The sequence below is a fragment of the Trachypithecus francoisi genome, unplaced genomic scaffold (assembly GCF_009764315.1).
Source record: "Trachypithecus francoisi isolate TF-2019V2 unplaced genomic scaffold, Tfra_2.0 Lachesis_group3, whole genome shotgun sequence".
NCBI classification, from domain to species: Eukaryota; Metazoa; Chordata; class Mammalia; order Primates; family Cercopithecidae; genus Trachypithecus; species Trachypithecus francoisi.
Window position 1 is genome coordinate 132,233,597 of NW_022681468.1, and position 26,310 is coordinate 132,259,906.

At 43.6% G+C, this 26,310-nt stretch overlaps 1 protein-coding gene across 2 annotated transcripts in view; it reads right to left on the reverse strand.

The window, feature by feature from the left end:
• The window catches only part of MYZAP (myocardial zonula adherens protein), a 93,955-nt gene that overhangs the window by 35,993 nt on the left and 31,652 nt on the right, over window positions 1-26,310 (reverse strand). Inside the window, exons 5-11 of one of the 2 annotated variants that reach the window (XM_033189978.1) lie at window positions 24,297-24,410; window positions 20,387-20,539; window positions 17,705-17,830; window positions 16,207-16,335; window positions 11,698-11,777; window positions 9,931-10,036; window positions 715-3,433 (exon numbers count right to left, since the gene is read on the reverse strand). In XM_033189978.1, coding sequence (XP_033045869.1) covers window positions 3,380-3,433; window positions 9,931-10,036; window positions 11,698-11,777; window positions 16,207-16,335; window positions 17,705-17,830; window positions 20,387-20,539; window positions 24,297-24,410 — 762 coding nt within the window. In that variant the 3' untranslated portion in view covers window positions 715-3,379. Of the gene's footprint in view, window positions 1-714; window positions 3,434-9,930; window positions 10,037-11,697; window positions 11,778-16,206; window positions 16,336-17,704; window positions 17,831-20,386; window positions 20,540-24,296; window positions 24,411-26,310 lie in introns of those variants that run through there. The other variant, XM_033189977.1, reaches the window with a different exon arrangement.

Here is a 26,310-nt window from a genome sequence, read left to right on the forward strand (position 1 = left end):
GAAATGTATGGGCACTGTGGGCAGCGATTGGGCAATATCAAGAAAAGGTGAAATTGTGCCAATCCCACGCCCTAGCAATGCCTCCTCTAAGTACACTTCCTAATTAGAGAAGCCTGGAGACATGTTGGTATTGTTTGTAAAAGAATTAAAAGTGTCTATCAATAGGATAAATAAGTTACAATATATTCAAATAAAAGGATGTTGGCCATTAAAATGAATAATCTAGATCTATATGGAATAACAGCAAAAACAAAACTGAGAAATAAGCCACAAAATATGTACAATAAAATTTATTTTTAATATAGAAATTAAAATGTATGTAAAATTTAAAACACAAACTAAGTCATACACTAATTTTATATATACATACACACAGTAAAACCATCAAGGCATGGCCCAGCTAGAGGCCAAATTGCCTCTGAAGTAGAAGAGAGGGTGAAAGAAGGAAAAGGAATAGAATTAGGGAGGGGTAAAAAGAGAACCTCTTCTTTATCTGTGATGTGTTCTTTTATATAAAAACAAAAATCACACTTTGGGAGGCCGAGATGGGCGGATCACGAGGTCAGGAGATCGAGACTATCCTGGCTAACCCAGTGAAACCCTGTCTCTACTAAAAATACAAAAAACTAGCTGGGCGAGATGGCGGGCGCCTGTAGTCCCAGCTACTCGGGAGGCTGAGGCAGGAGAATGGCGTAAACCCAGGAGGCAGAGCTTGCAGTGAGCTGAGATCCGGCCTCTGCACTCCAGCCTGGGCGACAGAGCGAGACTCCGTCTCAAAAAAACAAAAACAAAAACAAAATCAGGAACAAATGTGTCAAAATGGCAACATTTGTTAATCCTAGAAGAGGGTACATGGGTTTTTGTTTTTTATCATTCTCTACAACTTTTTGCAATTTAAATTTTTTTCCAATTAAAAAGTAACACGAAAAAAAGAACAAAGGCTAGTTTTGGAGTCACAAATCTGGGTGTGGAGTGCAGCACCGTCATTATTTGCTGAGAGACTGCCAGCTACTTATTTTTTAAGACTCTAAGCCTCAGTTTCCCATGCTTAAAAAACTGTGCAAATAATACCTTCCAGAGATGAGTGACATGGGAATGTGATATCCATATGCATAGCCTTGGAATGAGAGAAGCATTCGTGACTGGTAGTGACCTGAAACATGAATTACTTAGCCTCACATAGTGTCTATGGCCAGAAACTGGGCACCAGGTGTCCAAGAAACAGTTCAAAGTCAATTAGAACAATTTCAATAAAGAGAACATAGGTTCAACAACATTTCCAAAGAAAATATCTTTTCCCTTGAAAAGACAATTTATACTGTGAATACAGTAACCAATACCTGTCATAAAGTAAAGCTGTTTTTTTAATACATACAATACATACAGAAAAATGGCTGCCACAATTGTGCTCTGATACCTTCTAAAAATTGACATTTTAGATAAAGTGTCTAAGATTTTAAAATAAATAAGTGAATAATACCATGTTAAACACTAGAATTAGAAACTATAACATTGTCATTTACGATAAATCACTCCTGCCTCAAACTTTTGAGTAGCACCTCCTTTGGGTGGGGTGTGAGTGGCCATGAGACAGAGCTACAGCCTTGGAGTCCAAGGCTAAGGATCCAGTTAAGGGAGGAAAGCGGTGGCGGGGCAGGATTTGAGCATATGACTCAGGTTTGACAAGCAGTAAGACAAGTTTACCTGTATCACAGTACAGGCAGGAAAGAGGTGAATTGAGGGGCACAAAGCAAAGGCAGACAAGAGCAGGTTGAGGTAGGTCCTGCGATGCAAGGAACCCAGATCTAAGAAGATCAACAATGAGCCTAGGACCCAGTGCCAGGGCCAAGTGCAGGAGGCGTGGAGGGCATCCACTTAGAAGGCACTCTCAGGCTATGCAGTACTCCAGGAACCTCACCCACTATCTGCTCCAGAATAAGGCCTGCCTGGCCTCCAGGTACTGTTCGTAGCCCAAAAGAGAAAAGAAACTCTAAAAGCAGAAGAAATCACACCACCCTGAAAGCGGGACTCACATGGGTGACCCATTTGCTCTAAAGGTCATTGCATTTTCTTAATTATTTCCTTTTTAAAAACTTGGTAATGAATCAATGCTGCTAGAACAAATGCCAGTGACTTAGAAAAACATTACAGCAAGAAAGGTATCCCGCAAAAGCAGTGTAGGTAACAACACTAAGCTAACATCCAGATGAGATTCTCAAATCTGCCTCTGTCTCTCTAGTGGAAGTCTGAATACCCAGCATCGTATCTGGGGATCTGTGTCTAAACACAGCACCGTGCACAGGTGAACAATATTAACAATTAATTACTAATGCAGAGAAGTGTTCATCTGCTTCTTTCCCATCCCCTCCCTCCTTGCTTATGCTGGGCAGAAGCATCTAAATGAAAGCAAAGGCAAATATTAGCAAGAAAGCATCTTCGTGCCTGCTTTGCCATGAAGGAGCCGTAGAGTGGAGAACTAGCCAACATCTGAGGGACACTGGGCCTCTGAACGCACTCACTCCACGAGCCCAGTCTCCCAGCTTAAGTAGACTCACGCCACCCATTGCTATGACTGCAGCTACTACTGCTAGTTCTCAGCAAAACTGTCATGTTCTGATAAAACACCAATGCCTGCAGCAATCTCAAGAAAGACCTCTGTAAAAATAAAGCATATATGAAGGATGTTTCAGTTCAACATATTTCAGTCAAATAGATTTCTCTTTATCAGATACACTCCTTTTCGTGAAGTTGGTTGAACCAATTCAGGCAAAATGCTGATGGTGATAGAAGCAAGCTAAACTCCTCTTAGAAGGGTCCTAAGATAAGTATTGATATCCATTCAGAGAGGACACCTTCAGGGCCACCTCCTATATACAAATAGAACCAAACCACATGGACACCTGGCTGCTTCTGTACTTTCTGGGGGGTGATCTGGTGGGAGCACTTCCTTCCCAGAGCACTAACATTCTTCAAGCTCTCTTCCCATCTCCTTAGCAGATGTCTTTGGCAGCTTTTCCGTAAGTAAGGATTCATCTTCCAAGCCTCCACCTGGAACTTTCTGAAAGGTTTTACAGTAGTCTTTTTCATTGCAGTTCCTTCTTCGATGTACACTCAAGTTCCTAAAAATATTCTGTGGATCTGTGAGTTCTCTTGACTCTGCAGTTTGAGGCTGTACAAGTCAGGGTGACAGTATGTGGGTGTTTTCACAAACAAGAGCCCCACATGGTCAAATTTTCCTTTCAATAATATGTCCTTCCTGTTTTGTTCATTGGCTCATCATAGAAAAATACCACCTCTTTCCAGCAGAGAGTGTACAAGTGTTCTTCTAATCACGAACAATAAAGGAATCGCTTCCAACCCAGAGCAGGCTACCAATTTATCATCTTCCAAAGAGCCGGAGACTAAATCTGGAGAAGAGCTCGTGCGACATGATCTGGAGACAGTTCAATTGAGTGGATTAGGTTTGTGGGCTCGGTGCTATGGCTCCTTTCCCCTACCCCCATTTGGCTAATTACAAATTACAAAAAGTACTTGAAATTCTCTAAACACAGGGCATTTAGCAGAAGTGTGCTTTCATGTGTGGCACATTTCAGCACGCCACACAACAGTTTTAAATTAAATCGTGTGCCAGCAAATGACTGAACCACGTAAAAATGGAAGATATCTGCGATGAAGAAAATTTAAATTTTAAAAATTGCTTTTTGTATAAATATTCTTGTCAAGAGACTGATGGCTAAGCTAGAAAACAGCACAGAGCACAAAAGAGCAGAGAGAAGTATACCCAAAGATTGAATGTGGCCAACAAGACTCCCAAAGGGAAAGATGAAAGGCAGCCCTATGCATTGGTCAGGAAATCAACATAGCTACTTTTGCTTTTAATTCACTTAACTTTAGGTATACACAGCAAGAACCCATTTACTGGTGGTAATAATAACAGCCACTAATATTTATTATTTCTTATGATCCAATTAACATGCTGTGCATTTTATACATGTCATCTCATTGAACTCTTACAAAAAATTGGGTAGATACTATTATTAACCCTATTTTATAGACAAGGAAACTAATGACTTTATTAGTTATAAATAAATCAGGTTTGTCTGATGCTAAAGTCCATGCTTGTTGCTATTTTTCTAGGCCATCTTTCGTTGTATACACATAAAGGTCTCTAACTGCAGGTGCATGTGGATTTAGGGACTAGTAACGTAAAGCCTTGTTTGGCCAACTGGCTAGACAGCCAGATACTCAAAGCCTCAACTCTCTGAAGAGTTATTACTCATCTATTCTCCCTGATCCAGTTTGTTTCCCCCAAGGAACTGCTGCATTATGACTACAGCGTCACTCTTTAAAAAAATCAAAGAGATGACCATTAAATACTTTCGAAAGCATTCCTTAGGAACACAATAATATTCTGCTTTGCCTTGAACTTGAGAAGTGGTCATTGTTAATATAATTATTTTACCAAGATTTTTTTCTTCTCTTTCTAAAGGGATACCATGTGGGCAAGTATAATGTCTTCTTTATAGACAGAAGTGAATAATTTAAACTAGGGCGAGGCAGACATGTGCATACATGCACAGTTGGAACAGGATCCATGAGAATCACTCTTAGTCTCTGTTCGTGGTAGTCCAGCTTTCAAGGACTTAGGTGGATTGGATTCTGTCCCTTTAAGTTTCTATTATCTGTTTAACAAGTGTACCTCATCCCATCTTAGAAACATCTCTCTAGATGGGTCTAAATAGCCTTTGGGAAGTTTGTATTATCTGGATACCACCAGGCCAGTACAGCTATTAAGATTAGGCTGTCAGGCCAGGTGTAGTGGCTCACGCCTGTAATCCAACACTTTGAGAAGCCAAGATGGGAAGATTGCTAGAGGCCAGGAGTTGGAAGACCAGCTGAACAACATAGCAAAACCCTGTCTCTATATGAAAAATAATAATAATAATACAAAAATTAGCTGGGCGTAGGTGCACGTGCCTATAGTCCCACCTATTTGGGCGGTTGAGTGGGGAGGATCACTTGACCCCAGGTGTTGGAGGCTGCAGAAAGTTATGACTGCACCACTGCACTCCAGCCTGAGCAATAGGGCAAGACTTTGTCTCTAAAACAAAATTAAAAATAAAAAAAGAGTGAGCTGTCACAGAATCCTCCCAGGACCAGGGGATGGCAAGAAGTGAAGGTCCCCTGACAGTGCCCAGAGAATCACAGACTTGGACCAGCTTTCTCACTTCTGTGCTCCTGGTCCCTGGTGACTGTCTCCCTGGCTTGCTTTCTGTTGAGCCCTTCCTATGCTGAGTTCACCAGCAGCTTCCTACCTCAGGCATAGGAGCTTCTGAGGGATGCTGGCCAAATGCATGAACATGAAACCCAGCAAGGAGAGCCAGGCCACTGCTCTGAGAATCCAGCATAGCAATTCTCAATCCTGGCTACATATTAGAATCACTTGTAGAGTTTTTAAAACAAAACAAAACCCGGGGCTCAGTCTGCCTCCATCCCATCTGCCAGGTTCAGGCAGGTCTTAAAGCTCCCCAGGTGATTCCAATGAGCAGCTTGGGTGGCGAAGCACTGAGAAAATCAATTCCTTGCACCTCTGCACTTATTAAACATCTCAATTATAGCAAAGTGGGGTAGAGTGCGACTGCTTTCAGCAAAAGAAGTCTAAAGAAAATGCCTCCTCTACAAATGAAAAGAAACTCCCTTCAGACCCTGTTGGAAGAAATATTTCCTATATCACAAGTGGCAATGGGAAATCAAAAGAAAGACATGATAAAATGAAAGGATGCCTAATGGCTGTACTGGGTAATAGCTAAAAACAAAATCTCTTAAGAAATTACTGTTCCTTCAGCTGAATAATATCCCTGCCCATTGGTAAAAATGTAAACCCACCCTCTTGGAAGGCAAATAATTTATTTTTTCCTCCAGACCACTTTCCCCTTGGCAGGACAGCTGCTTTGGTTGGCAGCAGGCGAGCCATGGTGATAGCAGGTAAAGAGGGTGTGAATGACTCTATGGACGAAGAAGTCACACTCAAAGTTGTGTGAGCAGAGGGGCATTGTGGGGGCCTCAGGATGCTCTCTCACTTTTTACTCCTCTCAGCTCTCCCGGTGCCTTTCCTGGCAATCTAAAGAATGCAGCTTGATTCGAGACCAAAGACCAATCCCAACAAGGCTTTTCAACAGGATAATAAAGCCCAAAGGCAAGACTACCCTGGAACTCGGGTGATACCAGTGGGTAAGATCCATGCCAGCAGGGCCCATGTCTGCATGACTCCCCACTGTGTACCCAGCCCCAGCACGAAGCGGGTGCTAGTGGGTATCTCCTGAATGGATGACTGAATTAATTTCCTCTTGAGGGCTTTTTCTTTCCAATCCCTCGGCATTTCTCTGTATTTTCTGACTATAAGAGGCACACGTGGGGCTTTTTTGGCTTTGTTTTTTCATTTTTATCAAAGCCAGAATCAGCTGGAAGAACTAGTAATCGGGGAGATCCCCAATCCCCTGACATCCATGACAGAAGGAGACTTAATTCAGTAGAAAGACCTAGCCTAGTGAGAGGTACTTGGCCCCACATTTTACAGAAGATGCTTTGCGTTGTCTTCTCAATGAACTTGACCCCGTAAGATATGTACTAATCCTTCATTTCAAAAGGGCTCACCCCCACCATGAGCCCTTCCTACATAGTACAAGTCCTACTGTCTCCCACCATAGAAATCAAGTCATTATTGAGCTAAGGATGACAAAACCTGGACCAGCTACTTTTTATTATTTGTTATCTTATTATTTATTATTACTATGATACAAAGATATTCCACTGAGGTGAGAAGAAACATGGTGCTTAACATTTAAGGATTCCCAAGGATCTCAGTAGTAATACCTGGACATTTTGAGCTAAACAAAAGAAGCCCATCATCTAAAAAAACTAAGTTTCCTCATGGACATTATGGTGAAAATGATACCAACAACGGATGAAGGCGAGACTCCCATCCATGGTGAAAGTAAGGCTATGACGAAGACGAGCTTCAGATCCATGTGAGGGAAGAAAAAGGGTCCCTAACATCCACTACACTTAAAGGCTGCCTATATGCCTGGGGAGCCGGAGTTCACAGATGAAAACATAGTTCTCTTCTAGAGTCAGATTTCAAGATTAATTTCACAAGTGACCAATTCAGTAGTCTGGATTTTTCAAAATTTGCTCCAAGTGAGCTGAAGTGATTTAGTTACGACTCTGCTGATTTTGCTCATTATGCAACATAATGATAAGGCTGAGCTCATAAAAACAGGCACAGCATAGTAAACAGTAGAGAATTCTTTGTATGATGAACACTTAACTGAAGTTACCAGACTTCCTCCACACAGTCTTTAAGGTTATATAGAACATCAGAATTTGTGGAGGAACACTAGAGAACTTCTAAATCAGCTTCTTACTTTGTAAGGAATGTACTCATGATGAAGGGCTAAATGCCTTATCAGTGCAGCCAGGACTAGAAATATTTTCTTTGCTTTGAATGAAGAGCTGCATTTTGCCTCTTTGAAAGCGTCACCCAGTGGTTCTGGCCTGGCCTTCTTTCACAATACAAAACAAAAATATATTCCCTTATGTTTTCTAAGATGTGAATTCAGCTCTCATCCCACCTCGGGCATGTCTTCCCCAGTTCCCTGAATTACTCGGGTTCTCAACTCTTTTCCAACCTGGGCTTGCTCTTCTGAATGTGCTCATCTGTCCATCCTCCTTGACCATGTTTCTAACTTTTTAAAAAAATGTATTCACATAAATGGCTATAGCAATTGAGATTTTTTAAGCTATCCTTTTCTTATATAAGTTAATGTAGTATGCTGGGCAAACACAAACTTTCTAAATCAGGCAGTAAAAATTATTAGGAATAAAAAGTGTCTCTCTCTTTTTTTGTTCATGTTGGTGGTGGTGGCTAAACAGCCCCTAGGGGGTGCTAACTCTGATGGCACCCTAAATGTTAGCTGGTGATTTCATTCCAATGACTGCACCTTCCAGACCACAGACCACATCAAAGCTTACAGAAGCTTATCTGGAAGATATGAAACCACAGGTAGAAAAAAGCAAAGCATGGACAGTGATGTTTATATGCATCCCTGTACACACACACATTTGTATGTGTATATACATCTCTATGTGTGTGTACTCCTTCACTTCTTTCCAACTGGTATGTTAGTTATATTCTGGAAGTAGGTTAGGAGAATTCTAAACTTCTTTGAAAGCGTCTTTTAAAAAAACAAGGGTCTCTGATCCTGGTACAGCCTTAACCTCTTACAGGTAAGGGTTTAAATGAATCAGAAGCCAACCGGTATGAGGTTTTATTCAATAGTTCTCTAATGATTAGATACAAGAACGACACAGACACCCCCCTGTGGTGAGGTGGGAGAAATGTAGTACCCACAGTTAGAGACTCACATGGAGGAAAATAAGGGATGCCCTTGCCCCAGGCTTCGTGGGTGTGAAATTCAAAAGCAGAAAAACTATGCGCCAACAGCCAAGGCTCACTGAGATGCTAATTGTGGCAAAGCGATGCTTTTCCTTGGAAAACACACTCCTGACATCTACCTAATGTTGACGATAGGGCAGGATCTCCCTCCCCCTTACTGTCATGGGCAGTGCTCCTGCCTGGATGCACAAAAGGATTGCAAAGGTGCATGCATGGCTTCCTCTGCTATTCCACTGCTCCCCAGAAACTTGTGTGTGAACCAATATAAGATGTACATGATTCAACACAGTATAACTGCACTTCTCATTTACGGATAAACTTTTATTTAATGTGTATGTCTGTCCCACACACAATAAAAAAAGATGTCCCTTCCCATTCTCACGATTCTCTGACCTTAACCCCACAACATTAGTATCTCCAATATATTAGAGATTAATAAAATAGATATATTTTTAATCTTCCATTTATCTGTCATGTACATGATTAAAAGTAGATATGTTTTTAATTTTAATAATTCATTAATAAAACATAACTTTTAAAAGTAGTGCTTAATATAAGGAAAATGTTTTTTCATTTTTCTACCGCCAACCAAATATTTAATTAAATTGAAACCTTTTCTTTGCAAGTTAGAAAATTAGACTCAAGGGAATTCTTATAACCCTATTAGTACTAACTGCTCTTTTTCTATCAGATTTTTCCATCGGATTATTCAATTGAGCAAGAAGAAAACTACAATAATATGTGATTAGCTTTACACCACACGGACTTTCTTCTTTGGAACATCCTCCACAAGAGAGGCAGATTACATTGACACAAGTTAAAAAAAAATTGTTCCTCTTAGAGAAATACAAATGTTCAACTTACCCATTTTTTTCATTTAGAAAAAAGAGAATAGTAAACTATGCCCATACAGTAAATGTATAGCTTGGTTTCCTGTTACAGAGACAGGAGAGAAAGGATGGTGGTAAAGGAAAAGGAAGAAGAAACAGGAGTGGGAGAAGAGAATGAGGAAGGAGGGAGAAAAAAGAGAGAAACAGACAAGGAAAGGGAAGGAAAGATACACCCAGAAAAGGATAAAGGACAAGAATGGCAGCCGAGAGAGAGAGACGGATGGCTATGGAGGCAGTGCAGGGACCTGGGCTAAACTGACCCTTCCCATCATCCCCTTGGGTCCCCTGAGCTGTGGGTACTCACGCAGGCTATCACTGTCCTTTGACAGTGGGTGAGTTTAGGAACTGCACTTTCCAGCTTTCTTAACTGTAATCCTTTGACCTGAGGAGATCCCTCTTTTAGGGGCATCATCACCAGTCCATGCGGGACATGTGGGGAAATCCCACTCCAGGCCTAGATGGCAGTGGCCCGAGCACCTCGGCTTGTGAGCCACAGGAAACTGAATGGCAAGGCAGACTTGTTCTGGGGATGCTTCCCCACCACAGGAAGCAATCCCAGGTCTGTGACCTTTTACAGATGCTTACCTCCTCGACCATCTGCTTGACTTTCTTCTGCTGGCAATGCACCATGTCATCTAGGTGTCTGATCCGCTCACGGAGGCTGGCTGATGCCTCCTCCAACTGCTGATACCTAACACAAATAGGAGAAAAAAGCAAATGAGTCTTAAACCAAAGCGGCAACAGCAGTAGCAACAGTCACAGCTTTAAAGAATATTGCCAAGAGGGCCAGGCATGGCGGCTCATGCCTGTAATCCCAACACTTCAAGAGGCCAAGGCAGGAGGATTGCTTGAGGCCAGGAGTTTGAGACCAGCCTGGGCAACATGCTGAGACCCTCATCTCCACAAAAAAATAAAAATAGAAAACATGTATCTTTTGAGGAAGCTTTGGTTAAAAAAAAAAAAAAAAAAGTAAACTTTAAAAAATTTAAAAATACTGCCAAGAACAAGGAATCAAACCCTAAGATCCATTCTTCTTACTTTGTGTGATGGCCACACGAAGTAGTGTGATTACCAAAAAACTACTACACCCAAGGAGCACAGGATTATTTTTCAAGTTCCCATTTGCAAGTTTTATCCCATATAATGACCACTATTTTCCAGGGACTGAGAGATCATTTTTTTTGCACCATTTACAGATATGAGAAGCTCTCTGTTTTGGGGTTAATAAAATATTGGAACATCCAGTAAATTACTTTGATGCGGGGACAGGAAAGAAGGGGTCCAGCAACACAATAAAATATCTGAAATCAATGGCAGAGTACCAAAAAGTGCAGAATCACAGTTGCTCTACATATCCTTTATTTTTGGCAAATGGGGGACAAGTTGAAAGACCTTCTCTACATCAAAACAGAGCAAGCCACATCACAAGACATTTCATACTTTTGTTTTACAACAGCACAAATTATTCTCCAACATTGCTTGGACTCTTCAATTCTCTGGGGCCGCTGGGGCTGAGCACTGGAGGAAGGGTCTAGTGGTCTATTTCCCGTGCCCCATCTCTGCCTCAGCACTATGTTAAAGACTAGCAAGCCTCATATAACTTTGAAAACTCTGAAATTGCAACTGAGGAAGGAAAAATGGATATTTTTTCAGCACATACCATTTGGCAGGCAGCAAGTCCAACAGTTCTCTTAACAATAGTAACCTAGTGAGATGGGCACCGTTAGCACCATCATACCCGTCTCCCCCCTTTAAAGATGAATTTCCATGTTGCACAAGCAAGACTCAGGGAGGTTGAGTCACTTGCCTGAAACACTCAAATCATCTCAACCTTGTTTTCCTTCACTAGAGACCCCTGAATGGCCTCTCTGCCTTTTGATTTCTAAAACAGACAGTGTACTATACCATGCTTTTCATGCAGAGTTTTATATACTCACAGCCAGAGGACAATGCAAGGTTTTACTAAGCAAAGTTTGGAAACAAAGAAAGATGTTTTAAAATTAGTTTCCAAAGCAAATGGTATTAGTCACAGTTGATGAGTTTTCTCATCAACAAGGTGCATCCTGTGGAGTTCAAGGCGATGGAGAACATTAATAGACTGAACTTCTGCACTTGTAAAAGTATTTGACATGTTCTACTACACTAACAACCAGCCATGGTCTGCAAGATGTGGCTGGAGGCTTCCAAACAAACTTGCTCCATATTGGAAGCTATCAGCCCAATGTCACGTATGCTTAAATCTGTAACAAGGGACAACCACACAAATGAAAATGCAAGGGTCAAATGAGGCCATAAAAACACAGCATGTCCACAACCTAAATCCATTACAAGACGAAAGGCATTACGTCTTACCTTTCCTTGTCAGAATCAGTTAACTCCCCAGACATTTCTGTTTCATGTTCTAGGAGTTGAAGTTGCAGTTGATGACGTTCCTAAAACAAACAGAAACTGATATTTTAATCAATGGATCCCAAGTTCGACAGAGAATGTCTATTTAGCATTTCTAGCACTAGGGAGTCCAAGTTTATATGACACCCCCTGGGTTTTACACACCTGCTCTGCAAAGCCCAAACAAGGCTCAAAACTGCCAAGTCAGTTGCTGTGTATGTATAGATATATTTATGGGTCAGAGACAAACATCCCAAATAAAACCATTCACGATTTATTTTCTAAAAGTATTCCATCGGCCCAGGCTCAGTGAAAATTTACAGCTCCAAATAACGATAATCAATACTTCAAATTGGTGGCTTGTCATACTGTAAAATTCTTTATTATTTTCTGAATCGTCAAGAAAAGAGGCTCTGGAATTCTGGCAATATCCTATAGTCTAACCTGTCGTGTTTACACAGGTGTATTCACTTGTAAAAATGTGTTGTGGTCAGAATAATGGCCCTCCAAAGATGTCCATGTCCTAATTCCTGAATCCTATGTGTTATCTGACATGGAGAAAGGAACTCTGCAGATGTGATTAAGTTAAGGATCTTAAAATGGGGAGATCCTGGGTTTCCAGTTGGGTCCTTCTAAGGAGGAGGCAGCAGAGTTAGAATCAGAGGGAAGGAGCCCGGAAGATGCTCTGCTACTGCCTCTGAAGCTGCAGGAGGGGGCCACAAGCTGAGGAGTACAGGTGGCCTCCAGAAGTTAGAGAAGGCAGGGAAGTGCACTCCCTTCTAGAGCTTCCAAAAGGAATCCAGCTCTGCCAACACCTGGATTTTAGGACTTCTGACCTCTAGGAATGTAACATAATACATTTGTGTTGTTTTAAGCCACTAACCTTGTGGAAATTTGCTATGGTAGCAATAGGAAACATACATGCACCATGCTGTGCACTTTGTACACTTTGCTATATCTATGTATATTTAGAAGTTTGCCCAGAAAAGGAGTCCGGAGTCATTTCTTTGGACAAAGCTGAAAAATGTTCATAAAGACACGGTGCCCGTCATAACTGAAATTGCACTAAAAATACATTACAGATGTTAGTGTAACAAATGTCCTTAAAATGGAAGTTTACCAAATCCCACTCACTAACTGGGAGATTATTTCACTTTAGGTCCTTCTCTGAGAACTAATGGTCCTCATCTTTATGTTCAGAAATTCTACCCTGCAAATTCTTACTAGTTACATAAATTCCAAACCTCTTTTCTACCAAATTATTAAACGCAAATCCTTTGAAAATTTAACTGCCACAACTTTGAAGCTAAGCAGTGGTACACAAAGAGGTAGGCCAAAGGGGTGGGGAAACAGTCTACCTCAAGCAGGAAGAGTGTATCACTGAAATATTTAAAATAACAAAGGTAGATCAAGTTTGACTGGGGTTTTGTTACTGTTTTTAAATCTCTACAGTAAATGCACATTCTTATGGCCTGACCTGAGCAGAACGTTCCTCCTGCCACCATGTGGTTGGAAGTTTTACATTAGCCCTGAAATAACAGTGATAAAAGCTTTCACAAGTGAATGCCTCCCTCCAAAAAAAAAAAAAAAAAAAAAAGCTGTCGTAAAGTAAAGCAAGGTCTAACTTACAGCACACTTACAACATTCAGTTTTTTTTTTAATTGAGGCACAACAAATCTTAAGTGTACACTGCACAATTATTTCTTACATTTGTGTGGGTTTTTTTTGGGGGGGGGCCGGAGTCTCGCTCTGTCACCCAGGCTGGAGTGCTGTGGCCTGATCTCAGCTCACTGCAAGCTCCGCCTCCCGGGTTCACACCATTCTCCTGCCTCAGCGTCACGGGTAGCTGGGACTACAGGCGCCCACCACCTCGCCTGGCTAGTTTTTTGTAGTTTTTAGTAGAGACGGGGTTTCACCGTGTTAGCCAGGATGGTCTCCATCTCCTGACCTCGTGATCCGCCCGTCTCGGCCTCCCAAAGTGCTAGGATTACAGGCTTGAGCCACCGCGCCCGGCCTATATTTCTTACATTTGTAAACATCTGTGAAACCACTGCCCAGATTATCTGTTCCCCAGAAGGGTCCCTGGTAGAGAACACTCCTTAAAAGATTTTTACTGATCAGGAAAAAAAGGTGTTTGAAATACAATGCTCAACAAGAGAAACAATAAACTAAGGTATATGGCAGAGAAGCCATTCAAAAGCACATGGTTTGTCCTTGAGCAAAATCCAAAACCGAGAGCAGGATACGTACACTGCCACAGCCCTGCCTAGGGACATGCCGTTCACATAGTGTGAGACAGGGGTTTGGCCAGATTCCTGCTCTCAAAGATTTATCCCTGGAAAGGAAACAGCGTAAATTGGCCTATCTAATCTCAGCTCAATAAATACAGCATTTCTCTAGCCTAAATGGAAAGGAAGATTTAGAGAAAGGACAATAAATTTCCAATCACTAAAGAAGAAGCCAACACCACTTGAGGAAGGTTTTGTGTTTCCTAAATGCTGGCAGGGAGGGCTGGCCTGACCAGCTTCCTGGCTCTACCCATTCACCCCACACGAGGGCTCCATGCGAAAATCAGTGGGGAAAGACAAGAAACTTGCAGAACCTCAAGAGTACAATGAAGATAAGCATAAAATGGGTCAAGCTAAAAACAACCTGACTCTGAGGGTAGACGCTTAGGCAACCTTGTAACAAAGTAAAAATCATAGCCACAAATGATTGAACCCTTACTATATACAAGGAACCATGCTTAGCACTTGGCATGAATTTTTCTCATGTATTGCTCACAAAAGCCCTAAGAGTAAGAAGTACCATTATCAGCATTTTACAGAAATGGAGACTGAGTTTGGAAAAATCATACCCTGCTATGCTGCTTGCTCACCTCGCTTCTTTATGCTGCAGAAAAACCTGCCACCCAGAGAGACAGCATCCGAGTTAACTGACATCTTCTGCTGTTGTAGGACACTAATGTGGGAGGAAGCTCACCCAAGCTCTAGAAAGCCCACTGTTGCCCAATCTTCACCACTACCCGCTCTGGTCAATACTAATGTTAGTCCTGACTAAGCCAATCATCTACTTTTCAATAAAAGATGGGATTCTGTTTTCCCAGGGGGTAAAAGCAAGATTGTAATTGACTCTTTAGTTTGCCCGTCTCTCCCAAGTAAAAAGCTACAGAGCTAAAAAGAAGCACCCAGTGAGCTCTGAAGCTCCAAAGTACTGAACTTAATGCAGTTCCCATAGTGGCGACACCTCGCCTTGTTAGGGGACAGTAGAGGGGCTTATGCTGCAAACACCATGAGGTCAGTTGACCTCTTCTCAGAATCACATGAAGCCTGACAGTGACCTTCCTCTTGTTGCCCCTCCTCTGCCTCCATCATCAGATTGGAGATTCTCCGCATCCTGAATGAGTCACAGGGTGCTAATAATGTGAGGGTCTTGGCAGGTCACTGCTCTCTGCAAGCTCATATGCAGCCAGGGAGCCATTCCCAGAAACCAGCCACAGCCTCGGCCCTGAACTCCTGGGTCCAGAAGTCACTCATCACCTGCTAAAGGTCGCCCATCCTTTCTCTTCCTTCTCTTCCTTCCTTTCCTCTTTCCTTTCTCCCACCACTTCCTCCTTTTCCTCCACTTCCTGCTTAATTCCTGGCCTCCTCCCTTTCTCTAGACAGGCTTCATTATCCTAGCTGAACTCCCGCCTTCCCCAAGTCCCCCCACCCCACTCATCAGCCTGCTGACCATGCCTAGAGAAATGAGGCCTCCCCACTCCCTCAAGTCCCCAGCGTGTCAAGGAAAAGCCAACCCTTGAGACACATGCCCCAGAAACAACAGGGTTGCTGTGTTGATATAACACCTAAATAGGGCTTGATAATTCAATGGATAAGCTAAGTTCACGTCTGGGGCAACAGCAAAGTGAGGCTGCTAAAATATTAATTTTTCTAAAGAATTTCACAAGTAAAATTTTTAAAAAGCATCAAAATAGTTACCATGGGAAAAATTAGAACTTTTTTTTTTTTTTTGAGATGGAGTCTCGCTCTGTCGCCCAGGCTGGAGTGCAGTGGTGCGATCTCAGCTCACTGCAACCTTCGCCCCTCCAGGTTTAAGCAATTCTCTGCCTCAGCCTCCAGAGTAGCTGGGATTACAGGCGCCTGCCACCACGCCTGGCTAATTTTTTTGTATTTTTTTAGTAGAGACGGGGTTTCACCATCTTGGCCAGGCTGGTCTTGAACTCCTGACCTCATGATCCACCCACCTCGGCCTCCCAAAGTGCTGGGATTACAGGCATGAGCCACCGCGCCCGGCCAAAAAATTAGAACTTTGTTGGACTTTCTTATACTTTATTTTATAGTTTTGTCTTTTTTTTTTTAATCTGCAAATTTGGGAGGTGAGAGGAATCCATATCCAGGGCTTCTCGTACCTCAGATGGACCTGCAGGGAAAAGTTTGGCAAGTGGGGAATAGGCCCAACGCTGTGTCCTACCTTTTCCATGCGCTCGATCAGCCTGTCCAGCTCCCCGATCCTCTGGTCTTTCTCCTCTAGGCTGATCTCTGCCGCTTGCATCTTTTTATTGGCTTCTTCAATCGCTTTCAGAAAACTATTGGTTTCTTCCTGCAAAAGAAATATACTCTCCTAAGTACAGGCTTGGAGTACCGAGGCTACTCATCAGAATCCAAGCAGCTCTGGCCTTCTAGATCATGATTTCTCTTTAAAACATGACCTCGGAACCTGAAAGTGTCTCACAGATCATGAACTCAACCTCCTGGTTCTGGTTCTTACCTATGAATAAAGATACATCGTGTGGCTGGTTAATGGGCCTCACTACTTTTTTCCCCCTTTTTTCCCTTGAGTCTTTATGTCCAACAGGTGTGAAAAAGGCCTATAAATGTTTAATAACATTGAGTAGGTACTCGGAATGTCATTGTATTTGCCAGAAGTGTAAAGGAAATCAGAACCAGATCTGGAATCGAATGTAGAATTCCCAGATCCTTCTCCCATAATGCAATGCATCAGCTCATTAATAACAAGAAAACCCAGTGAATCATCAGAACATGTATTAAGCCTCTAAGGACACAGATGAGCCAGACATGGGGTCCCTGCCTTCAGGAACTTATAATCTCCTGGAAAAGCCAAGATGTGAGACAAACAGGCCCACTCTAATGGCAGGTATAAAAGAATTTCACAGTAAAGGCAGAGAGAAAGTGAGCTTCCTAAGGACAGATAACACTTCTGGCTCCGTGACTGGGAGAGACTCCATGCATGGAGAGTGTGGCATTTAAGGCTTTTAGGGAGCTTAGGCAAGATCAAGGACAGGGAAGGAGGAAATTTCAGGTAGAGAGAAGCAAATGGAGGAAGGAAGGGAGGGCACAGCTGCAGGCAAGCCCAGGATCTGTTTAGATGCTGGCAACTTGTCAGATGAGCTAGAAAAAGGTGTGCATTTAGAGACAGAGACAAGGGGCTATTCTGAGCAGGGACGGGGATGAATAAAGGCAGAGGGGGGCCGGGCGCGGTGGCTCAAGCCTGTAATCCCAGCACTTTGGGAGGCCGAGACGGGCGGATCACGAGGTCAGGAGATCCAGATCATCCTGGCTAACACGGTGAAACCCTGTCTCTACTAAAAATACAAAAAACTAGCCGGGCGAGGTGGCGGGCGCCTGTAGTCCCAGCTACTCGGGAGGCTGAGGCAGGAGAATGGCGTGAACCCGGGGGCGGGGGGTGGGGGCGGAGCTTGCAGTGAGCTGAGATCCGGCCACTGCACTCCAGCCTGGGTGACAGAGCAAGACTCCGCCTCAAAAAAAAAAAAAGGCAGAGGGGAAGATGGGAGGGGAGTGAATGAGCAGATGAATAATTCCTTGATCCCTTACCCATGGCCTAGCCCACTAACCCACCTCTAAGAATAAACACTACTAAGTAAACGTCACCACCAATAATGAACCAACAATTCCCGGTTAGTTTACATCGGCAGCTACAACACACACACCAGAAGAGCCTCCTTCTCGGCACTGTGCTTCCTCTGTTCTTCCTGCAGCTTCTCTTCATACTGGCTGTACAGCTTCTTGGTCATCTCTCGCATCACCTCGGCATTGGCTTCTTGGGACGATTCCACCTACAAAGAGACTCAGTTCAGAATGGCAGCTTTGGCAGGGCCCAGGGGAGCTGGCGGCTTCCACTCTGTGCATTTCGTGTGGGGATTCACAGAGGCAGTGAGCCCATCCACTGAGTTCGACAGCAGAGACGCAGCAAGACCTAACAGGGAAAGGGAGGAAGAGGGGTGAGCAGAGCCACAGAAAAATAAAAAGTGACATTTCACATGAATTTTGGGGGCATGCTCAGGACAAAGGTATCCTCCACATGAGTGACTCTTTCAAAAGGTAGAAACTCTAAGCAATCTCATTAGTTGGATTGGCCAAGCCAGTTTCTAAGTAAGACCAGCTAAGCTCAAAGGAGAAATCTGGACTCACCCTTTCCACACCTTTGTGCTTTCCTAAATGTTGCTTTTGGAAACATTCCAGCCTATCATGGGGAACACTAAGCTGGCACCCCTAGTGCTGAAGCAGGCCTGGCTTAGGAAGTGAGAAAAAGTCAGTGGAGTTGCAGGTGGGCAGGGCTTAGGTTGGTAGTGGCTGGTGCCTCCTGTTTGCCAGGCCACGTCCTCACACACAGACTTCCCGCCATTGATTTTATGCTGCAGAAGGTTTGCTCTCATCCCCTCCTTCCAGGTTATTGCCTGTTGCAGACAGCTGAGTTTGCTGCGTACCTAAACTCTGGAAAAGGGAGACATTCTTCAACCTCAATAGGTTACATGATGTTTATTTCCAAGATGTGACAAGTCTCTCTTGATGCCCTTGACGTCTCCCTTCTCATCACTGGGCAAGTGTTGGCACCACGAAGTCCCAGATTGGAAAATTCTGAACAGAGCTTATCACCAGCTGAGAGAGACCCTGTGTGCATGTGCTCCATTTGCAGTGCACGCACAGCTCGCTGGAAGGCCTCTGTCCCTGAAGGCCCATTCACTCTGCCTCCAGGTCATGTGACATACCATGAGTTCCTGAAGCTTTTTTTTTTTTTTTTAAATTTGGGGAGTAAAATAGGAGGAGTAGGAAAAACCTTTTTAACTCCACTGTCAAGATGAAAACAAGCATCAGTCTCTAAAACAGGCAACTGTGGGCTAGAGTGAAAGGCTTAGACTCCAGGGAAGCAGCCAGACTGCCAAGCAGCCTAATGATGTCCCCAGATGCCTGGTGACAGGCCACTTCTGGAACCAACAGGACTGAACTGGACCCACACATAGAGTAGACACTCAATAAATATTTGTACAATGAATGATTGAATAAATCCCTTCAGCTGAAAAAAAATACTTAAATCAGTAATTTCAGGCTTTTTTAGCAATATAACCCCCCTGCAAACTAACTCTTACTGAGAAAGGCAATATATGGAAAAGAAGAGCTGCCCTGTTAGAAGTGAACATAGAGAGGAAATGATCTGCCCTACGGCTGTGGCAGGCCAGGGGAACTGGCAGCAGATCCTGAGGGTGGCAATACAGAGACCGGGCAGCGCACCGGCAGCCCCTCCTCCCCACCCAGCCCACCCCTGTGAAGCGGCCCACACTTCCCAGTTTGTCTCCCTAACTACATTACCAATAGTACCGCCTTTCGCTCCCTCACATATTCTACTTTGAGCAATAAACGATGTGGATATACTACCCATACTATAGCCTGAGTCTGTGCTGAGCAAAATTTTAAAACCACAGACTTACATACAAAGGAATTCATCTAAGACATAATGTATTAAGTGCCCTCCAGGAGCCATTCACGGATCTGCTCCTGTCACTGGGTAGGAAGTCTATCCACGGTTTAAATTTGGGAGGGGCACTAATGCCTCTAGGGCACTAGAAGTCGAGCTCAGGAACGCTCCCAGCCCAGGGGGCCAAATGGGACACTCCCCCAGTGTCCCTAGTCACCCACCAGTTTTCTTCTTGAGAAGGGGTCACAGCCCAAGTACCAGCTAATTGTGTGTCCCTCAGCTCTTTATTGTCAAGCCAAATAGAAAGGCCTTGGGACCTCAAAGAAAATCTAAACAGTGAAGGGACAGATCTCCAAGGCTTCTGATGTCCCAGATCTGTGGGCATCCCAAGCGTCTTCTCAGTAACATAACAGCAGCACCACGGTGAGTGTCTAAAGATCCCTTGAGGCCACTGGAGGCCAAGAAAGGCATGCCCAATGGAGGCATTTATGAAGCACCCCCAATCTGGGCCAAGCACAGTGGCTCACGCCTGTAATCCCAGCACTCTGGGAGGCCAAGGCAGGTAGATCACTTGAGGTCAGGAGTTCAAGACCAGCCTGGCCAACATGGTGAAACCCCGTCTCTACTAAAAATACAAAAATTAGCTGGGCGTGGTGGCCCATGCCTGTAATTCCAGCTACTTGGGAGGCTGAGGCATGAGAATTGCTTGAACCCGGGAGGCGGAGGTTGCAGTGAGCCATGATTGTGCCACTGCACTCTAGCCTGGGTGACAGAGAAAGACTCTGTCTCAAAAAAAAAAAAAATCCAGTGAAGAAGAGAATGGAAAAAGGAAATGGAAAAGCTGAAGATGGGAAGAGAAAAGGGAGAAGGAAAGAGGAGAAAGGTTCACAGAAAATAAATCCAGGCTTTTATACTCCACCTTCATTTTCAGCAGCTGGTTTTCAACTTGCGCTACCTCCAGCTGCCTCTGCTTTTCCCTCAGCTTGTCCATGGATGCTTCATACGTCTGCTGCAGATTTCTGATTTGATCCTTAATGTTGCTGTTTTCCAAAGTCACATCCACGAGGGTTTTCTGTGAGGATGAAAATAAAAACAAAACCAGATCCGGTGGCGTGAAAACACATGGGCTGCACCATGCGCTGGGAAATCCCCTTATCATTAACCACTGGGGTAGCTGTGCTAGGCTACAGCAGCTGCCAGTCTGGGACCCTGTGCTGTGAGGGACTGCGGGTCTCCCACGGTGGCCAAGAGGTCTGCCCCTGTAGCTTGGTGGGATTGAAAGCCTCTCCCATACCATCCTATAGTTGCTGCCAACACCACTTGCCACGGCTTAGGATGGATGGAAATGTATTAAAATGGAGTCCTTCCAAGGAAAAGTGTTATAATACATCATTTCACATGGGGAAAAAAAAAAATCCTTTGAAAACAGTATAGTACAATCCCATTTTGAAAACTATGCATAAGCATTGGTTCAAACACATGTTTATGCACTGGGGGGAAAAAGACTGGGAGGAAATCTGAATGATAGTTTTCACTATGTGATAGGGCTATGGATATCTTCTTTCTTATTTATTTTTTCTGTATTTCCCAAATTGCCACAATGAAATCAGAAAACAAAATACGAGCTTTATAGAATAAAGATATTCCTCTTTGTTTTTCTTTCTTTTTTTTTTTTTTTTTTGTTTGTTTTTGAGACAGAGTCTCACTCTGTCACCCAGACTGGAGTGCAGTGGCGTGATCTCGGTTCACTGCAACCTCCGCCTCCTAGGTTCAAGTGATGCTGTTGCCTCAGCCTCCTGAGTAACTGGGACTACAGGCACCTGCCACCACACCTGGCTAATTTTTGTATTTTTAGTAGAGATGGGGTTTCACCATATTGGCCAGGCTGGTCTCGAACTCCTGACCTTGTGATCCACCTGACTCGGCCTCCCAAAGTGCTGGGATTACAGGCGTGAGCCACCACATCCGGCCTCCTCTTTTTCTTAAAAGAGCTATCCCTTCTGTGCTTCTAGACTGCCTGCCAGGATAGTGACAACATGACTGAGAATACTCGCATACCTGCAAACGTTTCACCTTCCTCCCTTAGGCAGAGAGGGGTAGCAATAAAGAAGGACTAAGGAACAGAATTTGGTAATGCAGGCAAGTGATTTTTGCTATAGACCACACTGAAGCAAGGATGTTTAAATCAATAGTGTTGGCTATGCGTGATGGCTTATGACTGTAATCCCAGCACTTCGGGAGGCCGAGGTGGGAGTTCAAGACTGGGCAACTACAAAAAAAAAAAAATTAAAAACCAGCTAGACATGGTTGTGTGTACCTGTAGCCCCAGCTACCCAGGAGGCTGAGGCATGAGGATCACTTGAGCCTAGGAGGTTGAGGCTGCAATGAACTATGATCACACCACTGCACTCCAGCCTGGGCAACAGAGCAAGATGCCATCTCTAAAAAAATAATAAAAAAGAAAAAGAAAAAAAAAATGGTGTTCCTATTTACTGCTTTAGTTTCTACTTGGTTAACTCTCCTTAGAGATAAACGGCCTCCATAGAATCCCTGCCATTGGAAAGGCATCCTCTACTATGTCCCCAGTCACCTAAAACTTCACAGTACAAGACGTGAAAACCCTGGTGTTGGGCACTGTTTCTAAACCTCTGTGCTCTTGTCTAGATGATCAGTCTCTGAAGCTTGCTCAATTCCTCAGCCTCTACTTTGGACAATATAAGCCTTTCACTCCTAAACCTACTTGAATCAAGAAAAAGAATTTCTGAAGGAGGTGATTAGATACTAAAGGAGATACTGAAGCCATTTGGAAGCACGGAGTCACAGAACATTTGAGCTTCAAGGGGCTTTAGAAACCACCTAGGCCAGCTACCCACTCCCCCAGCCGCACTGGCTTCACAGATTCTACTCTTGTATCCATAAAAAAACCTACACTATGGCCCAAGAGACCAGGATTCTTCTAATCCTGGCTCTGTCACTAGATAGGCATCTTGCTCATGTCATTTCTCTCTGTCGGCCTCAGTTTGTTTATTCATAAAACAAAGGGATTAGAGATCCTCTCAGTACTTTCTAGCTCTGACATTCTATGGAATCAAACCAAGGGTCTGGTCTCCCTGTCAATAATAATGAAAGTGGGTAGAGTGGGCCAGTGGAAGGGGCTGGGATCTTGAATAAGGAAGAAGCCAGCTACCTTCAGACTTGGTCCACCAGGTACCCGAGTGGTCCTCAGCATCATGTGATGCTAACACTTCATCAGCCCTCTTCCTCCAGCAGGTTGAGTTTCCTGCTGTTAGATGGCACCTCTTTCTCCTTCTGCTCTCTCTGTCTGTCTGTCTATCTGTCTGTCTTTCTGTCACTTTCTCTCAGTGGTTTTAGCTATAAGGCTCCTTTGGCTGTCCAGGACTAAGATCCTGCATGATAACTAGGAATCAGTCAAGGTGCCTTGGTCAGAGTCAAACAGCTGGCCTCTGCAGTAAATGCCAGAGTGTTAGCCAGATAGCAAAGCAGAAGAATTGCCAGAAAAGACTAGCAAATGTATATATATATATATATATTTTTTTTTTTTTTTTTTTTTTTTCTGGAAGAAAAACCAGAGATGTAGTAAAAATACCAACTAAGTCTGAACTCAGGTGAGATAAAGCCCTTGCTGGTGGGCTGGGAATAAGACGGCGTCTGACAGGGGAGGAAAGGGAGCCTTGGCAAGCCCCTTGACCACAGGAGGAAGGGAAAACAAAGGCTACTAAGCAAACCAGAACCAGTGGGGTGCTTGGCGTGAGGCCAGGGGAAAGCTGGCATACACTCAAGAGAGCCAGGAAAAGGGTGGGACTCAGAGGCCCCACCAGAAATGGGCATCCCAGACGAACCCAAACACGAGGCCACCCAGACCCACTCCAGGACAGTGGCCAAGCCTTGCTGTTGTCACTGCTGCCCATACCAACTGTTATCAGAGAATTAGGGGAAGGGAGAATCCCAACATGAAAATTTGTTTATCTGATAAATTACTTACATAGAACCAGAAAGGATTTGAAATAGCTTTTGGAACTTCTGAGAGGAGGGTAAAAAGATAAGAGCCAAATAAAGTTGGAGGAGAGGTAAAAACTATTGTTCATATATTTGGAAATGAAGACCAAGGGAAGCTATTTCAAACACATATAATGCTTAGTTTTGAACATTTTCAAGTTAATTTGCATGTTAGGGGACTTGTAAGAGTAAGAATGGGAAGCACTTGAATGGCTTCCAGTAAACCAAATCAACCAAGAAAACAATCCCTCAAAGTGAGATAATAACATGAATTTTCACAAATATAAGATACTGGGTCTTTCTGTTTCCCCGTCTGCTACTACAAGACATGGAATAGCCATGATTCTTTCTGATACAAAATAATTTCTAATTATAAAAAAGTGGTTACAAGCCTTTTTTATATTGCTTGCCATGAAAGAGTACAGATTGTCTTTGGTGAAGTCTGTGTTATTCTGTGATTAGGTGGTGCTTCTTGTAGCACTGGGGCTGGAGGGAGAGGGCTGATGTGCGGGGTTAGGCACTGATGCTGAGGACTACTCGGGTATCTGGTGGAGCAAGCGACATCTCTCACATTAAACTCAGGGTCTAAATTCCCTTTACAGTGAGAGCAAAACCAAAGCCTTAAAGTCTCAGATTGGAAATGCTTCATTCAATTTCCTTCACTGTCTTCTGGGCATAAGTCTTCACAGTGGTTCTGCTTAAAGAATTCTGAATGAGCTGAGGACGCTCTGTGACTTATTTTTCTACAAAGGCACAGGCCCCACTCTTGATTAAGCTGGGTTGCCCTGTCATAGCAGTAACCAGGTGAGTACCTGCAGGCCAATGGAATCCGACGCCAAGGCTGAGTTCATGGCATTAAAACTATCCAGGGCAGATGACTGGGTTTGGATGTGATTCTCCAGATACTCCTGCTGAGCATGGGAAACCTGGACAGATCAAGGGGACAGTCACACAAAGTCAATCCCTACACGTTCACGACAATCTTCAGTTAGGCTGGAACTTTCTTCAGTTAGAAGCCACATCTACTTCAACAATACCTAAAGTAAAGCTTTAAATTAAAAGTCAGTATCTGCATGACCCAGAGAGTAGAAGGGCAAGAATCATCTTCCTTTGGAGAGTGTTTACCCACAGACCCTTGCTTAGCCCTCTCAACAACACTGTGCAGGAGTCACAACGTTGTCTTTTGCAAGGAAGAAAAGAATCAGAGAGGTTATGTGATTTGCTCATTGTCAAAAAGCTCAGAAGTGGCACTCCTAGAACTAGAACCCAGTTGAAATAACTTCTGCAGCCACCTTGCTGTTTGTAGTCACCATAGAGAGAATATGCTTTGGTCTTACTCAATTCTCAAGAGTTGTTTTTGTAATACCAGCACTTTGGGAGGCCGAGGCAGTCGGATCACCTGAGGTCAAGAGTTCGAGGCCAGCCTGGCCAATGTGGTGAAACTCCATCTCTACTAAAAATACAAAAATTAGCCAGGTGTGGTGGTGCACACTTGTAATCCCAGCTACATGGAAGGCGGAGGCAGAAGAATCGCTTGAACTCTGGAGGCTGAGGTTGCGGTGAGCCAAGGTTGCAGTGAGCCGAGATGGCACCATTGCACTCCAGCCTGGGCGACAACAGCAAAACTCCATCTCATTTAAAAAACAAACAAAAACAAAGAGTTGTTTTGTTGCTGCTGTTGTTGCTGCTGTCTTTGTTGGGTGTGTGTGTTTAACATGTCTGAGTCAGAGGCCAGTCTTGACCTAGATATTGGCAAGAGGCTAGATATAGTTAGGACTGAGGGTAGAAGTCTCCAGGAAGGCCCCCCATATGTCCTCTGGGAGCAGCAGGAAGCAGCCCTGGCACAGCAGAGCAGGAGGTGCACCCTGGAGAGTGGAGACAGAATTGAAGCAGCAGACCAGGCCCAGGAGCATGTGGCAGCTTTGTGTTCAGAAGTGTGTTTCAACAGCAATCATTTAGCAATCTTAATCTGGCTAATATGTAGGATGGCTTGGAGAAGGAGGAGACCTGCAGGCAGAGAGACACGGTTTCTGGGACAATTCTAGCATGAGAAAATGAGGGTGTGTAGGAGATGGTGATGGAAAGCAAGGAGCAGAGTCTTGTTTACACATCTATTGCAAATCCAATTCTTTGGCTTTGATGACAGTCATTGGTGTCTGACAGTCATGGCAGAATGACTTTCCATAAGCAGGTGAGAATTTCACAAATGTCCTCCCACATGCCAGTGGGAATGAGCTGGGTGGATACACTTACATAGCTCCACTCCTATCATCAAGGTAGTAGGTGTTACTTAAGCACTTAATCTCACAGCCCAGCCATAAATTGAACTCTAATGCATGACTGTTATAACTGCCCTTCTTCCCCACAGATATTAACTCTTACGGAAGGTATGTCATATAGACAGGGACTTTTATCTTTGAGATTATTAATAACAAATTTTTTTAAATGTCCACAAGCATTAGCTTGGCTAAACTAGAGGAAGGTTATTTTTCTTAAATTTTTGAGTAGGTAATACGCTCACACGGTGCAAACATTTAAAAAGTATAAAGTTACTTTTATATTTTTATAAAAAATTACCACCCTGCTCAGTTACCACCTACCCATTCCTGCCTCCCAATTAGAAACAGTAGTTCGTTACTTTCTGGATTATCCTTTTAGTAACTTTTTGTGCACACACAGAACAATCCTGATATGTTTATCTTCTCTTCCTGTTTTATACAAATGGTAGCAAATTTTTCCTACATATTTTCTTGCATCTTGCTTTTTTTCACCATCTACATCTCTCTGTATCTCCTCTTCAAGGGCTTACTTGCTTTTTTTTTTTTT